This window comes from Ptychodera flava, chromosome 12 (assembly GCF_041260155.1).
Source record: "Ptychodera flava strain L36383 chromosome 12, AS_Pfla_20210202, whole genome shotgun sequence".
Classification (NCBI taxonomy): Eukaryota; Metazoa; Hemichordata; class Enteropneusta; family Ptychoderidae; genus Ptychodera; species Ptychodera flava.
The window spans coordinates 23689948-23712389 of NC_091939.1; the positions used below are offsets into that span (position 1 = coordinate 23689948).

The 22442-nt window shown below is 38.1% G+C and overlaps 1 protein-coding gene across 2 annotated transcripts in view; it reads right to left on the reverse strand.

The window, feature by feature from the left end:
- Nucleotides 1-7027: 7027 nt before the first annotated feature.
- Nucleotides 7028-22442, reverse strand: part of LOC139145448 (uncharacterized) — a 32267-nt gene continuing 16852 nt past the window's right edge. The window contains exons 10-17 of one of the 2 annotated variants that reach the window (XM_070716643.1): nt 21775-21986; nt 20765-20924; nt 12278-12560; nt 11554-11789; nt 11132-11363; nt 9018-9103; nt 8654-8839; nt 7028-8333 (exon numbers count right to left, since the gene is read on the reverse strand). In XM_070716643.1, coding sequence (XP_070572744.1) covers nt 7554-8333; nt 8654-8839; nt 9018-9103; nt 11132-11363; nt 11554-11789; nt 12278-12560; nt 20765-20924; nt 21775-21986 — 2175 coding nt within the window. In that variant the 3' untranslated portion in view covers nt 7028-7553. The remainder of the gene's footprint in view (nt 8334-8653; nt 8840-9017; nt 9104-11131; nt 11364-11553; nt 11790-12277; nt 12561-20764; nt 20925-21774; nt 21987-22442) is intronic. The other variant, XM_070716644.1, reaches the window with a different exon arrangement.

Sequence of the window (22442 nt, forward strand, 5' to 3'; positions counted from 1 at the left end):
GTTAAAACAATATCGAAAATCATTTCACATTTTCATGTCAGCTAATTTACATATCTAATGAGCTTTCACAGCTCGGCATATACGGCTTGAAGGACTTGGCAAACGGTAATTACACTTGCTATATAAATGGTGATACAATGACAGCAGTCAAAGAACTTTAACATTTTTATTTCAGCTAATTACATATTTGTATACTTCATGACCTTTGAGAATTAATCGGCGGTAATTATTGTTCATTATGTTGATCATAATACTTTCAATGAAGTTGCAAACATGTGGCAAAGGTTCAAATTTACACATAACTGTATGAAACACGTGAGCATTTTCAGTTCATATCTGGTTACAATTTTTTTCATGTACAGAGCCATTACTCAGGCAAGTTTCAACTGATTTTATTCAAAGTTGGTACAAGGTTAATGACAAATGTCATAGCCGTGCACGTCAATTTGTTTTGTGATACGATCCAAAATGGCTGTTCTGCGGCCATTTTATTACGATTTTTTCATGTACAGAGCCATAACTCAGGCATATCTCAACCGATTTTATTCAAAGTTGGTACAAGGACATTGACCTATGTCATACATATGCACGTCAATCTGTTTGTGATACGATCCAATATGGCCGCCAGGCGGCCATTTTTTAACGATTTATTCATGTACAGAGCCATTTCTCATGCATATCCGCATGTTTCAACCGATTTTATTCAAAGTTTGTACAAGGACATCGACCAATGTCATAGCTATGCACATCAATTTGTTTTGTGATGCGATCCAATATGGCCACTGTGCGACCATTTTTACGATTTTTTCATGTCCTGAACCATAACTCAGACATGTATCAAGCGAATTCATTCAAAGTATTTTTATCACAGACCTAATGAAGAGGACTCTATCCTCTCTGAGGACCTGTAATCAAAATACCCATTAACAAGTGGGGACTGTGTCATCAACGATGACTTGTTAATAATTGAGGGCGCTTCACATCGGAAAACCTTACATGCTTGCAAGGGGTGAGCCTGCTATTAAGTCATAATTTACCCATCTTTATTAAACAATGCTAGAAATATTCCGTGAAAGGGATACAAATGGAACTGACAGGACACTCAGGGATTGATGTTTATTACGAATATTCAGATAAACCTAAATTGGCTGAACGGGCACATCGAGTTTGGGATAAACATGTTATTATACGTAGGAAATGTTTGAATATACAAAAGTGTTTACCGAAAAGAGAAAGAAGATCCGAATAAATTTGAATTGAAGTGCATACACTTTTGATTTATCTATCACTCCTTGACAATCGAGGAATCTATATTTATGTTTCCCCAATATATTTGACATTCTTTTTAATTAAGAGCTGGTGAGAGGGAAATTACTCGCCTCTCACAATTGCCGTGCAATGCATGATTAAATCATTTTCCATCTACATAGTCAAACCTTTCGTTGTTTGGTCACCACAGTTAATACGCTTGTTTTCGCTAGGTGGCGAACAAGACGGTCAGCCCGTCCAATCAGCCTATAATTATCTGTACTGATTTAGAGTGGGCGTTAATGTCTCGGAAATTACGACAAAATCAAATTGGACAGGAGCTGATTGAGGTCAGCCACACGATTGACGACATCGTGGTAGAAGCCTTCGAATGTATGACGTTTCGGTTACAGCAACGAAACCTGTTGAAGAGAGCCTCGTAAAACTACTGATTTCAACGGATTCTCCACCAAATCGTAATGCTTGAGACATCTCAATATTTAAAACTTCCCTTCTCAATCCCTGGTTCTTGAACCAGTCTATGCATGAAGCGCTCGTCAATGATTTTTTCGATCCTTTATTCTCTACTGAAAACTTTGTCAACTAAATAAACTTTCTTTTAGATAAATCTGTTGATAAAGTTTGACCTTCAAACACGATGACGAAAGGGCGCCCTATTCAGGCTTCGTTGAAATCACAATTTGACTGAAAGGGAAGATACGTGACTTCGGTGGCTGTTGTTGTCTTCCAATTGTACGAAATATTAAGCTTTAACTAAGGGACCCAAATTGGCATATTTAACCTATTTCCCGTTTAACGTGAGCTCCTTAGGTCAATGAATTTAAATGACCAGGTTAAGTTAACAGAATAAAACCTTTCACGTTCCAAGGAAAAAACTTTCGTCTTGTTGTACAACGAGCAACATGAAATATCAGACCACTTGAGACTTAGCAAATAAATTGTAAAATTGCCATTACCCTTTTTATTGCACTGTTTCTTCGGCGGAAAAGCCTCTAATTACATCAACGCAGGTTTGAATTGAAGTATTGGTTGAGATCCCATAACACTGTCCATAACGTGCTTTGGGTAGTTAATGCCGTAAACCGCCGTAAAATGATTCAAATGATGAATGATAAATGGAAATAGGAATAAATATTAAACCAATGAGGCTAAATAAAATTGACGTTTTATGACGTCATAGAGCTGTGATCATTTCAGTAACTAACGGTAAACATTACTCTAGTTCTGACGATTCTCACGAGAGATTCCGATGTCGTTTCAGGCTCTTGACTGATTTGATTCAATCTTAGCGATATTGCATTGAAGTATCCCCCTTGCATTATATGCAGTACTGAAATGATTTACAGTGACGTTTGTTTTCATGAAATATGTGGAAATACAGAGCCAAGGGATTCAAAAACCAACAGCCTTTGGAACATAGAATCATTATTGGTGTAGGACGTCCAGGAAAGTGCTCTTACGAAAATGCTTAGATAAATTGCAAATCCCCTTTATCCATTAATCTGCAAACTAGGACCGTAGAACTCAAACACTAAAAACATACTTATACTATAGTCAAGACGGCTCTTTCATGTATAAGATGATTCCCCGAGTTTTTCAAGAATGAGATGCCTTGCAGTAGCCCTTATATCCGCTACCTACACGATCATTATCCTAAAACGACTCAAATCTTGTTTTTCTCCTCACTGTACTCATCTTCTTGGCTCATTTTAAGGCTAGTACCTCTGGTCAGTTCTGTTGTTTCAGGTTACGACAAGTCTAGCGTTGTCAAAATCACTTCGGTGATGAATGCAGAAGGGGGAAGGTGACAGTAACCGTGTCGGACAAACTGTGTGGTGCAGACTCGTACCGCAGCCCGGCATTATAATTATCGATGAGGCGTTAAATCGAGGAAGTCTCGGTCTAAAGTGTTAAGTCCGTATTTCTGCTTAAAGTCGCATGCGCCTTGAAAGCGAAAGACTTAAACTTTTACTCAAATTTTCCTCAGAATATGTAAACTTTCAACCATTCTCTTTCAAAATCAAGAATGAAAATCGGGGTGTCACCGTCTAGAGAGACAAATTACCTAAGATATATCGATATTTGAAATTCAAAATGGCCGCCACTCTTGTGTTAACTCTATGGAGGACATCAACATTTTCAATGTTCGAAGAAAAAAAGAGTAAAAAGTTTTCTTACGCCAAGAGCTTTAGAATGAACTCCACAAGTGGTAGGTCAGAAAAGAATTGTAAAAATTGATAGTCCGAAAAATCTGTCCCTGGGGCGCATTCTACCTTAAATTGTATGTTGTTGACTGTAATTTATGAAACACAACCAAAAACTCGTAAAACTGTTGACGTGTCGTGAGATCAAAATAAATTTGCATGGTGTCTACATTCAAGAATTGAGCGAGTGGACACTTGATATCAACCAAGGCCACATGCATACCGGTGGATTCGCAATAATATATGACATTATCATTCAAACATGTCTGGTTGTTATTTCCGTGAATTCTTACATAAGACAAATGAAAACTACATCAGAATGCTTGGTACACAGTCTTTGATTGAAAGTAGGTGAGACTGCCGGAGATGTGATTTTCTGTTGACTGAGGTGTCAATAATTTAGTGAAGTGTTCGCTTAATCGAGCTATTAGCCGAGCAAACGATGTTCTTTGACAAGTAGCACGGAGATATTACCAATCAATCGCTGCGGCGTTTCCAATTACCCAAGCTCTTGGAGTGGCCGTCGGCGTTTTCTCCCCACGACCATAAGTAAGAAAACGCACGTATAATCGCTTCTTCTGTTAATTATATAACCGAGTCAATTTGAATATCACACCGGGGCCAAGACATTCGTAGACGCCGCTTTGAGCATTTGTGGGTTTTTTTTCTTGCGTGTTCTTGGTTTCAAATGTAGAAAGAAGATGGAATGAGTAATAGACATGCGCAAAGGGGCAAATTTTCAAAGAAAGTATGAAGTTATCAAGGTTTGCCTAATAAAAACAATAGAGCAGATTTTTCAACGGATCGGTTGATGATGAAAATACAAATGTTAATAATTTGGCTCTCATATCAGAGGTGAGTGAAAACCGAAATTGCGCGGTGTAAGTTTAATCACTTCTGCCGTAGTACCTCTTCCATATCAGTGCGCGAAGTATTATCACTTTGTATTTTTTTACTTATAGATTTACATATTCATTTCTTAAATTAATAACTGAACATGTGTTGTACAATTAACCCTTTGAGCGCGAAAGTCAATTTTTGTCACCTTTACAAGGTATACCCTAGTTAATATTTTTCAGATTTTGCCAAAATTTTGATGAAACTTTAGCAAATGAAATGTGATGTCTCTTTAGTTCAAAATTATCAAAAAATAACAGAAAAATTCATAAAAAATTGTAACATGTTGCACTAAAAGTTTGGCATGAAAAGTTACAGCTCTCAAAGGGTTAACTTATTCAACTAATTTACACATATAACTATCGCTTGTTTCTTTGTGATACTAATTATACTACTATGTATAACTTTATTTATCGATATTTATTTCTTTATCTAATTATTTATTCGTTGATGAGTTGTCGAGTTGCTCATCGAGTAATTTTCATCTGGGCAAATACCAAATTTTGCTCCGTGAACAAACAGAAGAAAAAATTGGAATTTTTAACACAGGGAAGAAAATTATCAGCAATAGTATTCGATATCTTACACTGTCACTGAGAAATTATTGTGCTTTTTTGATGGAATCCTACAACTAAAGTAAGCGCTGTCACCTCCGGTTTGAAAAACCGAAGCAAATGTTTGTAAAGCTACAACTAATTCTCTATAATGAAATAGAAAACCAAGGGATTCCGAAAATTGCTCACCGGATCACAGTCAATGTTCCTATTAATCACAAGCCATAAGGACGCATATAAGCCCTACATTAGCTTTTCATCGTGCGTAAAACAATGCTATTAACATTTGTGGCGCCACCAATGTTTGTCAGTGAACAAAACTATCCATACACATGATTCGCTTGCTCCGTGGATGCACAAACAAAGATGAGTCTACAAGTAGTATTTCAATTGAACGTGTCCTATGGAGTGAAACACACTGTAAGAGATTCTTATGTATGGTTACCTGAGCTTTAAATGAGCTTGACGCCAAAAATCTCGCGAATAATTCTATTCATTGGGATGCAGTGTGGGGAGGGAAATTACCGTAGTATGTATTCTACGAGATCTTGACATTTAGTTTCAGGTCCTGTGCACACACATACGGGAGATTTAGTTTCAGGTCCTGTGCACACGCATGCTATCTCTTTTGAAGAGTTCGATCGACCCTTGTTGACCTTGGAAAGCACTTGTCGACGCCTTCTTCCGTGTCTTACATTTCCGTTTTCATTTGCCGAGTCGTAAATTCGACAATAAAATAAACGTATTTCTTCTTTGCACTCCTTCGGGGTTACGTACGTGGATGACCTCTGCAGTGCTCTCTTTGAGACTTTGTTTGATTTATACGGTTGCATAAATACAGCTGCCGGGGTTTTTATCGTTATTTTACCCTCACTCAAATAGTATACGTCGCCATTTTTATGTCTTTTGTATGTCAACGAGAAGCCTGCCCTGATATGAGTGGGTACATTCAAAAACGGCATCATTTTCGGGAGGTAGTTATATTGACGCCAATAAATCTTAATCTTGTAGATCATACAAATGGGATTTTTTAACAAAGTACAAATGGAGAATTTTGTTTTTATACCATGGGGAGCAAACAAAGTCTTTCTATGTTTGAACTTCATGTGGCGATTAACGAAGACGGGGTTACCAAATTGATAGATTGTAAACATCTATACAAACTATGAGTGGGTAGTGGAAAATATATAAAAATGGCATACACATGGTTACATAGATACATTATTATTAAATAAAAACACATAGAGATACCGTAGATGTATACACATATACATGCATAAATAGGTATACCTACATAGGCAATTCCATAAAAGATTCACAGAAACATATAGGGCATAGATCGGTATTGATACACACAGATACATACATAGATACATACATAGACACACACATACATAGATACATACATAGATACATACATAGATACATACATACATACACACACACATACATACATACATACATACATACATACATACATACATACATACATACATACATACACACACACACACACACACACCCACACACACACACACACACACACACACACACACACACACACACACACACACACATACATACATACATACATACATACATACATACATACATACATACATAGATACACACATACATAGATACATACATAGATATATACACAGATACATACACACATACACACACATATACATACATACATACATACATACATACATACATACATACATACACACACACACACACACACACACACACACACATACACACACACACACACACACACACACACACACATACATACATACATACATACATACATACATACATACATACATACATACATACATACATACATACATACATACATACATACATACATACATACATACATATACACATACATTTGCTATCCGATGAAATATTTTGAGGACCCTGTTAAAGGGATCTTCAGGAGATCGAAGGAGGATTTCATTATCAAAATCTACAAACCTTCGTCACCTGATCTTGAATCGATTCATCGCTTTGACGTGTAATAGTTACAAAAGCAATAAATGACAGTAGCACAAACCGAAAATCAAAACTTTAATATGAGGGACTATTCACGAATCCATTCATCTATATTTATTAATTCGTTCATTTATTCATCGAAATGTCTGCGATGCCCATCTTGATAATTTTCAAAACTCTCAAAAACACCGTACTGAGTGCTACTGTAGTACAAACAACACAACGTGGACAAATATATTGCACATATTTTTTGACAAGTGGATATTATTTCTTATAAGCACATGCTAGCAATCCAAACGTCACCCACATGCCTAGAAGACAACCTAATGAACGACTGAAAATCAAATTACCCCATAACATAAATATAACACGTCATTTTCACACACACATAAAAACAAACATTCTGAAAGTTTGGGTGAAATGGCTATGGGATATTGAATTGTTGGCAATTGAGTTACGTCACAAGTAAACTCAATACCTGTTAACGAAAGCGCTTTGTGTCGTAATCAACGATAACCATGTGTCGCCAACTCCACATTTTCCGTATTCACTTTTAGAGCACCTATATATTTTAGTGCAAATTGATAAATCTAGTGACGTCGCCTTGACGCAACTATTGTCATGGCTTCCACAATGTTATTTCCAGCCTCGTCACCCCGGCACTGCTATGGGAGTTGGCGTATCCGAGCAACTGATGGAAGTTGTCGCTCGGACGAAAGTGCCGCCGAAGTCGCGTGCCATCCGGCAGTTTTAGATTCATAAGTATCCTCTCTTCATTTTCACCCGGTTCGTCGCGTAGAACATCGCTGACTGGAGACACCCCCTTGGACGACTTCTCGTCGATCTCGTAGAAGACGGATTCGGATAGCAGCCGTAGAGGGGTGCGTCGGCCGATTATTGGTAAAGGCATGTACCTGGACAGATAGGGACTCGTTCCGTGTGACTCCGGGGTATTCGGAACAATCGGCAATCGCTCGTGGGACCGACTCCTCTTCGGAAGCTGCGGGCTTATCATCATGGTGGGTATAGGCGATTGACCGTATTGCGATCTCTTCCTCAGTTCGGCTGTCTTTGTAACTTGCGACAGTGAGCGGTTTAGCCTAGCTAGTGCTTTGGCCTTCCTCGCCGAGGAGGAGTTCATGTCTCCTCCGTTGGGGTCCCTCAACCTCTTCAGCAACTGTCCGAATTTATCGTCGTTAATCTTCGTCGTGGAACCGAATTCCTCAGTGAAGTCGATGCTGCTTGACTTGGAGAAGATGGTGGCGAAGGCGCCCTCTATCGGCCAAGCCAGGTGCTCAAGCAGTACCGGAATGACAGGTATTTGCAATATTGCAGCGAGATTAGCTTGCTGTCTAGTGGCCATACATTGCAGATACCCTTTGGTTAAACAACATACAACCTGCAATGAAGAGGGAGAGAGAGAGAGAGAGAGAGAGAGAGAGAGAGGGAGAGAGAGAGAGAGAGAGAGAGAGAGAGAGAGAGAGAGAGAGAGAGAGAGAGAGAGAGAGAGAGAGAGAGAGAGAGAGAGAGAGAGAGTTACGTTTGGAAAACAAGAAATATTAAAAAGGTAACCAACTTTCCCGCCAAAACCACTATCGTGCACCGGAGTGACCGTGGACTGCAGTATGATGTTTGCCTTGCACGTTCTCGTTTGTTGTATTATCCTATTTTCAGAATGGACTCGGAAAGAGCTGTTCAGTTTTTATCATAGCATAATACCTGTGATGCCATGGTTGACATGACTTCGTCTACCAGACTCGACAACGGTTTGTCTTCCGACATGTTCAGAATGTCCAACCAACAGTGAAAGCCGGCGTCAGTTAAACGAGAGTAGAGTTGCTTGACCTCCGACACTCTGCTCCAGTCGTGTGAAATAAGTATGAGTGGTCCCATATTTAAAGAATTCTGCGAAAAAGAGGAAAGAGTTGAGAATATTGTATCATAAAAATGTTCTCGTTCGGTCTTTGTTTGTATTTTACCCACTTTTGTACACATTTATAGCCTCAATATATTTGGTATAACATTCACAAGTGGTTTTTTTTCACGTGCGTTGATCAGGGTGACTTTCTACCAGTAAACAAACCTTCTCCCCGCTATCTTGAGAACTGCCCGAGTCACTGCCCACAGTAGAAGGCCGTTCCTTTAAAGATGTCAACCATTGATTATAATCTGAAAAAAGTGGAAAAGAAAATACAAAAAAATAAAAGACGATGAACTATAAGACAAAATATGTCAGGGGTTCATGATAAGGGAGCGTTCAGTTATTATGGCCGGGGGTGGGCCGGCAAATTCTTCCTGCGCATCAGTCAACAAAATAAGTGAATCCCCCCTACCATTGTACCAAAAAATTATTGAACCCCCCCTTTCAAGATGACAAAAATTTCATGACCCCCCCCCCCCCCCACATTGCTTGAGTAAATTAGCTGCACACACAAACACCTCAGGGGTATGGAGCGATAGAATCCCCCAAAAAAGAGCTTAGATTTTTTCAAATGACCTTCCTTACAAACTCAAAAGGTGTTAATGCTCAGATTTCCCATTCTGACTTGCTATAATTTTGAAATTACCCCTCAAAGAGGTTGGACAGAAATTACTGGTGGATCACAATATTTTTGTGCAAGCGTGTGTGTACATATTTTGATATTTGGATTTAATTAAAAATCAGCTGTTGATAATGTTGATTCACTATACATGGTATACATATATTTTCTCATACATGTATGAGGAACCTATGTAATACTTTCTCAATGCAAAACTATATCTATGCATTTATAGATATTTGATACTTTACATAAATGTACTTAAATGAAATAGGGATGTTACAACTGGCATGTGGACAAAAAGTTTGACCTTAGAATTTCACCAAAAATGTTCATCCACTATACAATGGGAGTCAATGATAAAATTGTGAATAATTTTTTTCCAATGAAAAACTTGGTATACTTGTGCATATACAGACGTTCAATAATTAACATAATTGTACTTGATTAGAATATGATGGTTAAAGGTGCATATTATGTGTACAAGAAATCTGATTATGGAATTTCACTGAAAATGTTCATCCACTATACATGGGAGTCTATGAGGAAAGTATGAATAATTTTTTTCCAATACAAAAATAGGTAAACCCATGTATTTATGTACTCTCGATTATTGATATCAATGTACTTGATTAGATTAGGGTGGTAACAAATGGATGTGTTCGCCAGAAATTGGATTTTGGAATTATACCAAAATGTAGATTCACTGTACATGGGAGTCTATGAGGAAAATATGAATAATTTTTTTCCAATACAAAACAATCAAAATCTGTGTATTTATAGACATTTGATAATTCATTTTTAAGTACTTAGTTAGCCTAGGATGGTTAAAGGTTGATATGTGTGCAAGAAATTAGATTTTGGAATTTCACCGAAATGCTGAGTCACTATAGGGGGCCTACACTGGAGTCTATGAGAAAACTAAGAATAATTTTTTTAACAATGCTAAACTAAATTAATTTGTGCTTTTATAGGTGTTTGATAATTGATACAAATGTACTTGATTCAAATAGGGTATTTAAAAGCTCAGATGTGGACAACAATTATGATATTGGAATTTCACCTAAAAGTATTATTTAACTTTTCATGGTACTAGTAGTCTCAGTACAGGTAACTGTTAAATAATTTCCCTGACAAAACTTGCTATATCTCTAATATGTAAGTAATAGGAATTTTTCATTGCCCTCAGTGCAGTGAGCTTGATTTACAATAAGACAAGCCTCAGAGTTGTCAAGTCAAGATGTTCATGTGACAGATAATTATACTTTTGTTCAGATTTACAGGTGAATAACTTCAGAGAATGAAATCATGCAACGAATCATTTTTATCTCACAAAATATTTCTGAACACTGAACTGCTTTTTGACGGGACAGATACTTATGAAAATTAAGTGACCCCCCCCCCCCTCTGAGCTGTTTGAAAAATACATGACCCCCTTTGCAGTTTTCAAATTTGAGGTGACCCCCCCTGGATTTTGCCGGCCCACCCCCGGCCATAATAACTGAACGCTCCCTAAGTATCTCATTTGCAGAAACATGAGTGGGACAGAGACCGTGGAAAGGCCACATTCTCAAAAAACACGGACTGTCCTGTTACTGGCGCACTCGTTCTCGATAGAGGGCGCTCTAGTTTGAAGCCATACATTTTGTCGCCGTACCTGCAGTCACTTTGGAGAGATCGGGCGTCAACTGGTAGTGCAGCACACCGAGTATCTGCGTAAACGAATTTGATGGCCACAGTGGCTGGTTTTTCCCGCCGTTGTCGAGTTTCAGGACATTTGGTAACTGAGAGAGGACAGCGCTCGTTTGGTCGTCATGGTCGTTGTGGATCTCGTCCAGCTGCGTCGTGACGACCCCCTTGTTGCGCAGAAAACAAGTCGACAGTTCAGCCTAGGAGTTAAGCAGACAATAAAATGCTTAAAAGTGACAAATTTAGTTCTGGATTACCTGTATAGCTAATTCTTCTGTCTATAGTCAATATCAATGGCGTATTCTGACCATGAAAATTTGAAGTGGAAAGAATAAAACCAAACAGACCATTTTAGTTCAAAGACATTTACTCGTTCGATAATCAACGCACCTCCCGAAAGCACTGGTCAGACTCTGTATACTTGCTGGAACAAACGACCACGATGACCTTGGCCGCAAGTATCCGATGTTCTGCCGAGGCACCACACGTCCCGCCGATGTCGAATCCGGCGTACTCCAGATGACTCAAAAAGTTTTCAGCCGACTTTTTGTCGTCTTCGTGTATGGATACGAAAATCTGTGGCAAGCTCTGCATCTCGTTGAGTTCCTGATAGATAGTCTGGCCACCTGTAATGTGTAGAGGACCCTGAGTTGAATGAGTTCTGAACGAATAGTGCGTGCCTTCTAAACGTCTATAAATCTGTCTTTCACTGTGAGTTTGACCATGTTTCGCCGCCTTTCATCTCTGTATGTCTGTCTGCCCCTCTCTCTCTCTCTCTCTCTCTCTCTCTCTCTCTCTCTCTCTCTCTCTCTCTCTCTCTCTCTCTCTCTCTCTCTCTCTCATATAGCCTCTCAACTTCTCTTCCGTTTCTATCCGTATCACAATTGCGATATTTTTTCTGCATTGCCTTGTCAATATATTATTGCACCCATAATATATATTGAATGTATAGCCCTTTAATTCCCCGCTAGATTATTGTGGGCTAAATAAAGTTACCGGAAACATTCAGTTAATACAAGTACACTTTGCAATATGGATTGATTACCATTACGTTGAAAGAAAAAGGCTTTCTCGCTCGACTGGGTTGATTGCATCTCACGATATAATGACATACCTTCTACTTGCAGGGAGTTTTCAATAATCTCCACCGCATCGTGGCGTCCCATGCCCTTCAAGGTCGACAACAAGGTCACCGTTGGCCCGAGGATACCCCCGTAATTAATGCTGCAGTACCACTGGCTCAGCAACACCATGGTCGGGTCATGTGACCCGGTCCATTTGACGACATCACTGGCGTTAAAGCCAAGTTTCACGGCGAGATAACGCCAGTCCTTGACAGCTTCGGGGTTCATCACGTTGGCAACGACTGGAAGCCAATCAATCATGCTCTCTGTTGTCTAGGAAACGGTCAGTAAAATGTGAAAATGAATTAGAAAATAGGCAACTGTCTGTTATGGGTGTGATAAGTGTTCATAAAGTCTGACGAAAGACATACCTTATTCAAGACTACTAAGGGGGCGTTGTACGTTATGTAGCGTTTTCCTCCAGTATTGCGTTTTTTCGGACATTCGTCTTAAATGCGTGATTTATATGAAGTATTTGTACGACTTTCTTTTTTAAATATATCAATTGTAAATTGGGTGAGGAAGAAGTCTCAGCAACTGTGTGCAAATCACAGGATTTTCTCGGCTTCCTTTTTTACCCATTTTGAACTTTTGAAAAGAATATTACTCAACTCTGCCTGGGTCAAACTTGTACGAAATTTTTAGATTCCATTCTTGAAATACCATACACCAAAACTATTTGTTGGAGAATAATGAACCTACAGTAGGAATAGGGTTCATTTTAATTTGACTTATCATGATTTCAATCACCTGTTTAATTGTGCCAGCATTCGATTACTGTCGTTTTTGAACTAGAATAACTAATTCACTTTAAGAAAAGCCACTGATTGTTTTCTGCATGGGAAATTTCATAAAGCAACGTCAAGTTGTCGACTTAATTCAATTTGTATTGCACTTTAAACCAAACTTAACTTGCTTTTGCCCAAAAAAGTGTACCCCTCTCTTTAAGTAAACTGTGCTACCATACTAAATTCTTGAAAATGCATAGTTCGAGAGGTTTTCTTCTGCTCTTTGATGAAAAAGATTACTTTGAAAAAGTTGCGGTAACGCCACCTTAAATGGTCATAGACTGTGGTACGAAGCCAGTTTCTTGAATGTCTCCAGCCATATGCTACATAAAAGTACTTTTTTTTAATAAGACGCTATCAAATATTATCAAATATAATATAAAATATTTCTACTTTAAGCATTTCCATGATGATTATCATGCCTCCACCACTTCATACTGTAATTACTTAGCAAGATTTGCGGTTCAACACTCTGACTGCGATATGCAGTTTACTGTACAAAATGTACAAGTTTTAGAGCTATTTGAGTCAAATACCAAGCATGCTTTGCATTAATGAAAGCTCGGTGATGAACGATTGATCTGAACTCAAGGAGCTTGCTTTCGACTAGGCGAGTACTTTTCCGTTAGTGTGACAGGGTAAAATGAACACACAAGTTAGACATTGTGACATTTTGTTATATATATACATGTGTTCCAAAGAAACACAGCGTGCAACAAAAGTTTCTGATGTTACATGTACAGTATTACGTAAAATATGGCGGCACATTAGAGTCGATGGCTGGGTGCTTGGGTTGAAAGGTTACCTTTTTTATGTCGCCGATGGTAAAAAGTGTCCGTTCGTCCTTCTAGTGTAAAGACAACACTGTAAAAATAGTGGACGCTAGACGCGTCTTTACGCGTTCAAAATGTACATGTCGGTGTTCAAATTTGAACGGCTAGTGTTCATATTGTTAACACTAGTGTTCATATTATTAACAATGGTGTTCTAAACCTGAACACGTAGTGTTAACAACCATCTCCTTCAAGTGTTCAAAATCACAGAAATTTTACGATACTGTAAGACAATTAACAATATTATGTGTTTTTTACTTTACAATGGCAATATTAAATTTACTACTGCCTCGCTGTCAAGCAACGTTCACGGATTTTGGTGTAACGAATTTCACACTAAGTGATAAGTATTTCCGGTCTACAATTGCTGAAAGCATGTTTTTTCTAAAAAAGGAAGTATACAAAATAATTTTACACGTTTATTACGGGTTGGAAATTTGAAAATGTGAAAAGAAAATCAGAAAACCACCATGAACGTTTACTTCTACTTCTAAACACTTGATGTTCAAGTTTGGTGCCTTTTCCTATCCCATGATGCATCAAAACGGAAGTTGCGACATTTTCTTGTAAGCGCACGCTGAAGTCGTTCTCGTGCGGAAGCAAGACCAGAAAGGGTAAGTTTTCTCTCCAAAATAGTTAAAGGTATTAGATTTTGAAGCATCTGTATTATTATCCTTTGAAATTAATTGTATTGTACTTTGAAATAGCTTAACTACGTGAAGAAACCTTTTTTCTTTCAGTGGCTGGTATACCAGCAGCTATCTGTGAATACGCAGTGGTACTTTTGGCCATGGCCTATCGATCGATCTCACTCGGGCCAAGGGTCATCGCAACACAACTGTAGCGATAACCCTTGACCTGAGCTCGATCGATACGCCTTGCAAAGTACCGCTGTGTAATCACAGCTAACACATGTCTTTTAGTAGACGCAATTGCATGTAAAGCATCAGTTTACAATGTATTGTTTCAGCATATGAGAATTTGGCTTTTTGATTTTAATCAGTCGATGACAAGAAGAAGCAAACATTTTGTAACAGTATTGAAAAGAGGCACCGTGTATGAAAGTCTCCCCTTTTCCTTAACCTAATCAGCTCCTTGTCTTTTATTTAAAGTCTAATCTCGCCATATTGCATTATTTTCAGGAAGTAAAACGTTGGATTTAAATGAAAATCGAAGAGTTGTTACAGAAGCTGGTGGTACAGATAATGAAGAAGATGAGTGTAGAGGTAGCTGTCTGGAAACAAGCTTGAGAACCTCAGTTCATCTCTAATGTAGATTTAAACTCCAAAGGGTCAGTAACTGAATTTTGATAAGTTTCTGTATTTTTGTTTTGAATTACTCTAAGCTTTGGTAGCATTCTATGATCAACTAAATGTTGCCGGAGAATAAGCTTTCACGGACGCGTAGTCTCCCTTATCAGATGCAAGGGTGGAATGAAAAATTAAGGCTGAAAGCAATAGAAAATTCAGAGTAAAAATGTCCACTCTGAATTACTGAATTTTCTGAAATTTTCACTCTGAATTTTCTGTCACTGTCTGCTTCAATTTTTCATTCCCCCTTGCATCTGATGAAGGAGACTTCACGTCTTTGAAAGCTTATGTATCATTTAGTTGATCGTAGCCTGCTACCAAACCTAAGATTGTAGCTCAACACGTCTCTTGTTCTTAGCAACTGGCTTTTAGTTTTGCTGTTAGCTAAATACTATTAGGTGGATGTGTAGCATTGTCCTCAAATTTATACATGCCAAGGTTTTTCTTCAAAACAGCCAGTACGAATCCTTTAATATTTGGATAACAGATCCCCAGGGATTACCCTAATCAGATATGTTCAAATTATGATATAATATGCAAATTTACATTTTTGAGGCTATTTTTTTTTGCAAAAATATTCTTCTCTTTTACTGACTCTTCAATATTTGGTAAACATGTCCCTAAGAATGACCTAAGTCAAATTTGTGGTAGTTAAGTCAAATTTGTGGTAGTTGTGATGAAATATTCAAATTTTTATATTTCATGGCAATTTTTGTCATTTTTGGTCAAAAAATCTTTAAAAAATCTTCTTCAAAACTGCTAATTGAACAGCTTTGATATTTAGGACACAGATCTCTACTGATAGCCTTTTTCAGATTGTTCAAATTATGCAGAACTTTGCAACTTTGTATTTTTAAGACATTAAAGACATTTCAGACATTTTTAAGACATTAGGGATGACCAGAATGTGATATATTCAAGTTATGATGAAATATACAGTTTTTTTTATTTTAAGGGTGATTTTACCATTTTTGATAAAAAAAATTGTATAAAAAGTAATGGCAGGGTACACCAGAATTTGAAAGGTCTTTACGAATATGTTTTTAATTTCTGAGAAGTAGATTTTTGAAATGTCACCGATTTATTTCAGGGTTTATTTAAAGATATTACAAACAAACAAACCTTTTTGTTTATGAAGGACTTTGTTGGACAAGGAAATAGGTTTTACCCTGCCAAGGACCCACTTTCCCCACTTTCTGCATGTTGTGCCTTACTGTGACACTTTGATAACTTGACATGTTGTGTTTACTTTAGTGTGGACAACTATATACCATGTGCACTAGAGAAGCCTTGACTAATTTTTTTTCTTCAAAATTTACAATTGTCTATACAAGAGGAAATGTCTTTAAGAAACCATCTTACAACAATGGAGTATGCATTTCATACATATACGTGTTTTCAACTCAATAAGTAAGACAAATTTTGAGCTTTTTCAGATGATTTTTTGTACGTTTTAAACAAGTATGAACATAAAACGTAATCCACAATATTTTAGTAAAACCTGTTTTGTCATTACTTTGTTCATATTTTTTTAAAACGATCTACAGTGTTTATGGGGATTTTTTATTCCTTATGTTTTTGATAGGAGGGTGTTAACACCGTTGGTATTTTCCTCTGACAAACTTTACATACAAAGTGGCAATGTTTATTTGCCCATTTTACAGTAGATTATTGTATTTTACTGTAGAAATTTTTTTGTATTTTCAGAATAAAATAATTTCTGAATATCGGTGGTCTGTAATGTTATTTCAATGCTTGAACACCCCCTGAACGCCAAAATTAAAGGTGTTCAACACGCGCGCATCATGTGTTCTAGCCTTTAACACACTTATCGTTGAACGGCGTCCATGCGTTCAAAAAGTGTTACAGCCCTTTGAACGCGTAAATGCGTTCAATTTTTTGAACACATTTCATGTGCAACGTGTGTTCAGATATGGAACACCATGGTGTTCAATATAATGTCTGATGAACACGTAGCGTTCAAAATCTGCTCACGTGTGTTCAAAAATTGAACGTTGGTTGAACACGTAGTGTTAAATTTCTGAACATCTAGACGCGTTCAAAAAGTGTTACAAAAAGGCGTTTAATTGGTGTTCTATCCTTGAACACTTTAACTTTACAGTGAAGCGTTGATTTTCAAAAGAAAACGCCGACGAATGAAGACAGAATGGATATAGAGATGTATTCGTATTGGGGAAATCGTAATTTCGACCAAATGGTAGCAGATATATTGTATCGTTCCTTATTATCGAATTTCACAAAAAGCTTAAGGAGAAAAGGAGCAGACGAGAAGGAGTATTGACCTGCAAACCATGCTGTTACCTTTAAGCGGGAAAAATCGTCAGATGACTTCATATCGTCCTCGTACCGAATCAATGATGCTTTTCGCGTCAGAGCAATTTTATGGCCTTTGCAGCTAATGCTACCCTGGACGCTATATTCGCTCACCAAGCTGCGGGTTTTGACAGTTTGCATTATATTACTGGACAATGTAATACAATACGTATATAACTAAAAACATGTTACATGTTTTGTTTAGAGTGAGCATGAAAAGTTTTAGGTAGTCGCAGCAATGCATTATAAGCGGGAAAAAGTCTGTTGGTAGTGAACACACTGGGCACTTAATGATTCGTACTCTTAATCCAAACAGCTGACGAAAGAAGCACAATTTAGCTCGACAAAGTATTCGAACAAGATTGCATACTCGAAAATAATTCTGTTCATTCAATCTAATAGCAGGACTTTCAAGGTGCACTTTGGATCCAAGATTGTGTAGCCCTGATGTGACAAAAGGGCGACTGAATTAGCTCAGACAAAGATCTAAACTGGTTTTCACGGGGTATTAGAACGATAAATTTTGACCTTTCGTGAGCTGGAATGACATATTGTGGTTCGTGTACGTTAATGCAAAATCGATGATGCTATCATTCGCATTTATGAGAGTGGTTTAAAGGGAAAGGGTCGTCGGAACCGCGCCTGTGCGACTTTCTTGTTCACAAACAGTATTTCATGCACGATATCTAGAAGCATGGCGTCAACATAGCTGCAACATTTAAATTTCACGATGTACATTATGACCATCATGTTTTAGCTGTCATCAATTGCTAACGTGCCTTGGATACAGTGTTGACATTGGTCGCATGAGTCAAGTACGACCTTTGAGCGCAGTTTCAACGACCCCTATAATGAGAATATTCTATAGCTTTCCGTGAATACGTCTTAGTTGCGTCATCGAATGAAACACACGTGAAGCACTGCCTTTCGTATTTGGCCTCAGCTTGTGAGTATAGGTGAATATGTGGTGATGCACACATGTGCGTGAAATGCATGGAACAGAGAAAATGATACACACACGCCTTTAATAAAGCAACTAGTAACTTATTATCAGACAATTTTAGTGTTCCTGTTGCATATATCTACCACAGTTTGTTAGGCTACTACCTGCATGGTATACATGGAACACAGCCTGTATGTATCCACCGGATGCATTGGTTTTCTTAAACGATGGAATGTTTATGCATCTCTGCATGGAGTCGAAAACTATATAATTTGGTGTTCCAACAAAATAAAGGGAGGACGCCAACAAATTTGCACTCGATACGGGAGAAATCCAGTTACAAAAATTGAAAAGGATATAGTTTTAATGAAAACTGAAAAACAGCCAGCTTCTCGTTCAGATTGTGACACGACGCAAATTTATGACAACAGGAAGCCAATAGGAGCAAGCAAACAGTAAACCACACGGAATGAATGGTTCGCTGAGAAAAAGACAGAGAAAAATCATGATTTTTTTATGAAAGTACAATAATGAAACACGGATCTGTGAACGTACAAAAATTTGACAAAAACAAAAAATATAATTGTTCTGATAAAATACATATCTTTTATTTCGAAGATTATTATGTCAGTACTGTTTGTTATAAAACATCTGATTTGTAGATTGATGAAAAATGAAATATATTTGGTGATAAATGTATTTCACCTGATACAAATGAGCCGTTAATATTGAGGTTTGAATAAATATTATCAAAAGCAACCACAGTTTAGTTATCCCTGAGCATGACGGTCTGTCAGTGAGTGTGATACAATGAATATAGTTATCATCCAATTGTTTTTTGTTAAAAATAAATCATCATTGACGAGTTAATGGTGAGTGCTGCGTAATAATCTCGATATTACCACCAAAATATTGAAAACCCGCCGAATTTCATACGGTTCACTGTCGTCATTAGATAAAACTGTACAGTTTAATGTATTTCTTCGTGTTAAAAACTAGTCGAGATAGCACCAGTTAAAATCAAATGCTCGATTTCTAAGACAAATGCATTCATTTATGCAAAATATCATTAATGAGCATGCAAATGAGTATGCAAATTAATTGAGGAGAATAATTGTCCAAACATATTGAACTATTCACTGAGAAAAGTTTGTAAGTCTTTTCTTGGTAAGGTTGTGAAAACGGAAAGAGTCAAGTGTATCCATTACACGTTGAAGGTTGGCGGGTTTTCTTATTCTGATGGTTAAGTCAAGTCACTCTGCGAGCATCATGGGTAAATGAAGCGGGGATATAATGATGCAATGGATGTTGAAAGTTACAATGGTTAAGACGACCCTTTAACTTTCCGTCATTTGTCAACAATAAAGAATATTTACATCTGATTGCAAGTTGCATTGATTAATCAAACCATCACTTCAACTCAACTACGCTATCCTGTTCCTTCGTCGGCCATATGACATTTCTCCACAACCTCTTCCTTTCTGCAAGACATTGCAGTGAACATACTTTCGTGTTGTAATGGTAATTTATGTGCGAGGTGATTATGAAAATATTGTTGGCAGTATTCGGGTAAGAATAAATGATTTGAGGGACCATCATGTCACGATCAAGCAAAAAACGGAAATGATGTCAACCCTCCAAAATTTATTTACCATGAAAGAATTTGGAAGATCCTTCGACTTTCAAATGTCCTCTTCTTCGAGATTGCTATCATGGAAAGTGTCGACACTTTGTGAACATGACGTCACGTCCACATTGTGACATACAAATTCGATTTGGCCTCATTCTCACCTGAGAAGTTGGGAGACAGCGCCCTCTGTCGGAGCTGATTTCTTACAGGGTCGAGCGGATGTACTTTGAAGAACAAAATATCTGCTTTAGCATTATTGACTACAAGCGTGCAAATGAGCACCACTAAAACTGAGAAAAAACACCAATCTCGGTCCAAATCCCCACTCGTGTTCTGTTTCGCTAATTCAGCTAGGTGCAAAAAGGTAAGGTTGATGCCACACGGTGCAATGGTTTCTCAAATGGATTTTTCGTGCAGCGTCTGCAAGCGCTCGACATGTGCTGTTAGTTCTGCAATTTTTTCATCCTGCTCCAGCACGATTCTCGCGAGATTCCTAATGTCCAGCTCCTGTTGCACTAATTTCTTCTCCTGCTGAGCGATAACTCGGCTTTGCTCGTTTAGATTTCTTTTGACTTTGACGAAGGACAGCAGCAGCGCCCAAGTAGACAGCTGAAAGTAACACTCCCCGAATCCTCCTACCTTCTCGTCAAGTCTCGCGAGTTTATCTCGCCCGCTGTGTCCGCGTTCTTCGGCATTCTCCCTGACATCATCAGAAGTTGTGACTTTCGTCCGTTGGTTTGCGTTCGTGTCAAGGCGGTTGTCCAAGGTACTGCCGTTTGTTTGACTTCTTGCCTTGAGTCTAGGTATGTGATTAACATAATGGAAAAAAAGATGTGTAAATCATTCCTGGGACATTTCTATGACTGGGATGTCTCTTAATAAGTACTTGCGTACGATATTCTTTGTAAATCAACAGTAAAGTGATGCAGTGGTGTGTAAAATATGTTGTTTCATTTTGGATAATCATTTTAGTTATACAGTACATGATTTTGACTATGTCTTTTTGGTTTTCCTGAAATGATGACGTTGACCATAGTGTTTGACGATGTAACATGTTGTGCTGCAGTAGTTATATCTTGGTGGCGTAGTTTGCATCTTGTGATCTATTTTGATCTGTATGTGTTGATGAAAGGGAGAGCGGTTAATGTTACAATTTCGGTCGTTAAATGCTGTTGATGATGGTTCTGATTGTTGCTGCGGGCATTAGTATGGGGCGATTGTAACGGTGTTAGTGAGACCGGTGGTTGCGGAGCTGACGACGGTATGATGATGATGATGATGATGATGATGATGATGATGATGATGATGATGATGATGATGATGATGATGATGATGGTGATGATGATGATGATGATGATGATGATGATGATGATGATATGGTGGTGGTGGTGGTGGTGGTTGTAGTGGTTGCAGTGGTGCTAGTAGCAGTATTAATAACGGTCTATGTTGATGGTGCGAGCCGTTTGCTTTAGAAATAGCGTAGATATGTTATGGAGTAAGTACTATAATTGTCAGAAATCATGTAAATGGAAGTGGCCGTCGCCCCAATAAGTGCTGTCATAATTGGAGAGGCTGTTGCGATTGACAGATTGTGGTGAAAGTTTTCTGGCAAATCCTAAGACTACGGTCAGGAGTTTGCAATAACTCACCTATCTATAATCTGTCGCAGGGCTTCTGTGAGCTGCTGAACTTCAGGAACAGATCTCTTCGTGGCGTGCTGGATTTCATCAGCGTGCACTGCCAGGCACTGCGGGTAGCGTTCCCCGACTGCCTTGATCAGCCGTAGAATCAATATGTAGTAATTGCTACCAGCAGACTTGAGTACTTTGAAGAGCCCGTTCATTACTTTTTTCGCTATTTCCTGGAACAAGAATGTATGGCAGATTGCTGAGTAACTGGTCAAACCACTATTGAAAACAGAGCTATTCGTGTATCGCAGTCACAACTTCATGCCACTGGCACTGCAGGCGTAACAGTTTTCTTTTAAAGGTAAGTTATTTTGACGTTAACATGAATAGGTTTCGATGTCTCAAAAGGGATACCAATAATTGTTATTAAAGGTGATACAGTCGTCGGAACTGCGCTCAAAGGTCGTATGGGACCAATACGACCAATGTAAACACTGTATCCAAGGTACGATGGTGATTAATGAAAGTTAAAACATGTCTGTCATAATCTACATCGTATAATTAAAATGTTGCAGCTATGATGATGAGGTGCATCTAGATATCGTGTTCGAAATACATTGTTTGCAAACAAGAAACTCCGACAGTCGCAGTTCCGACGACCGTTTCCCTTTAAATAAAAAGTAAGATTT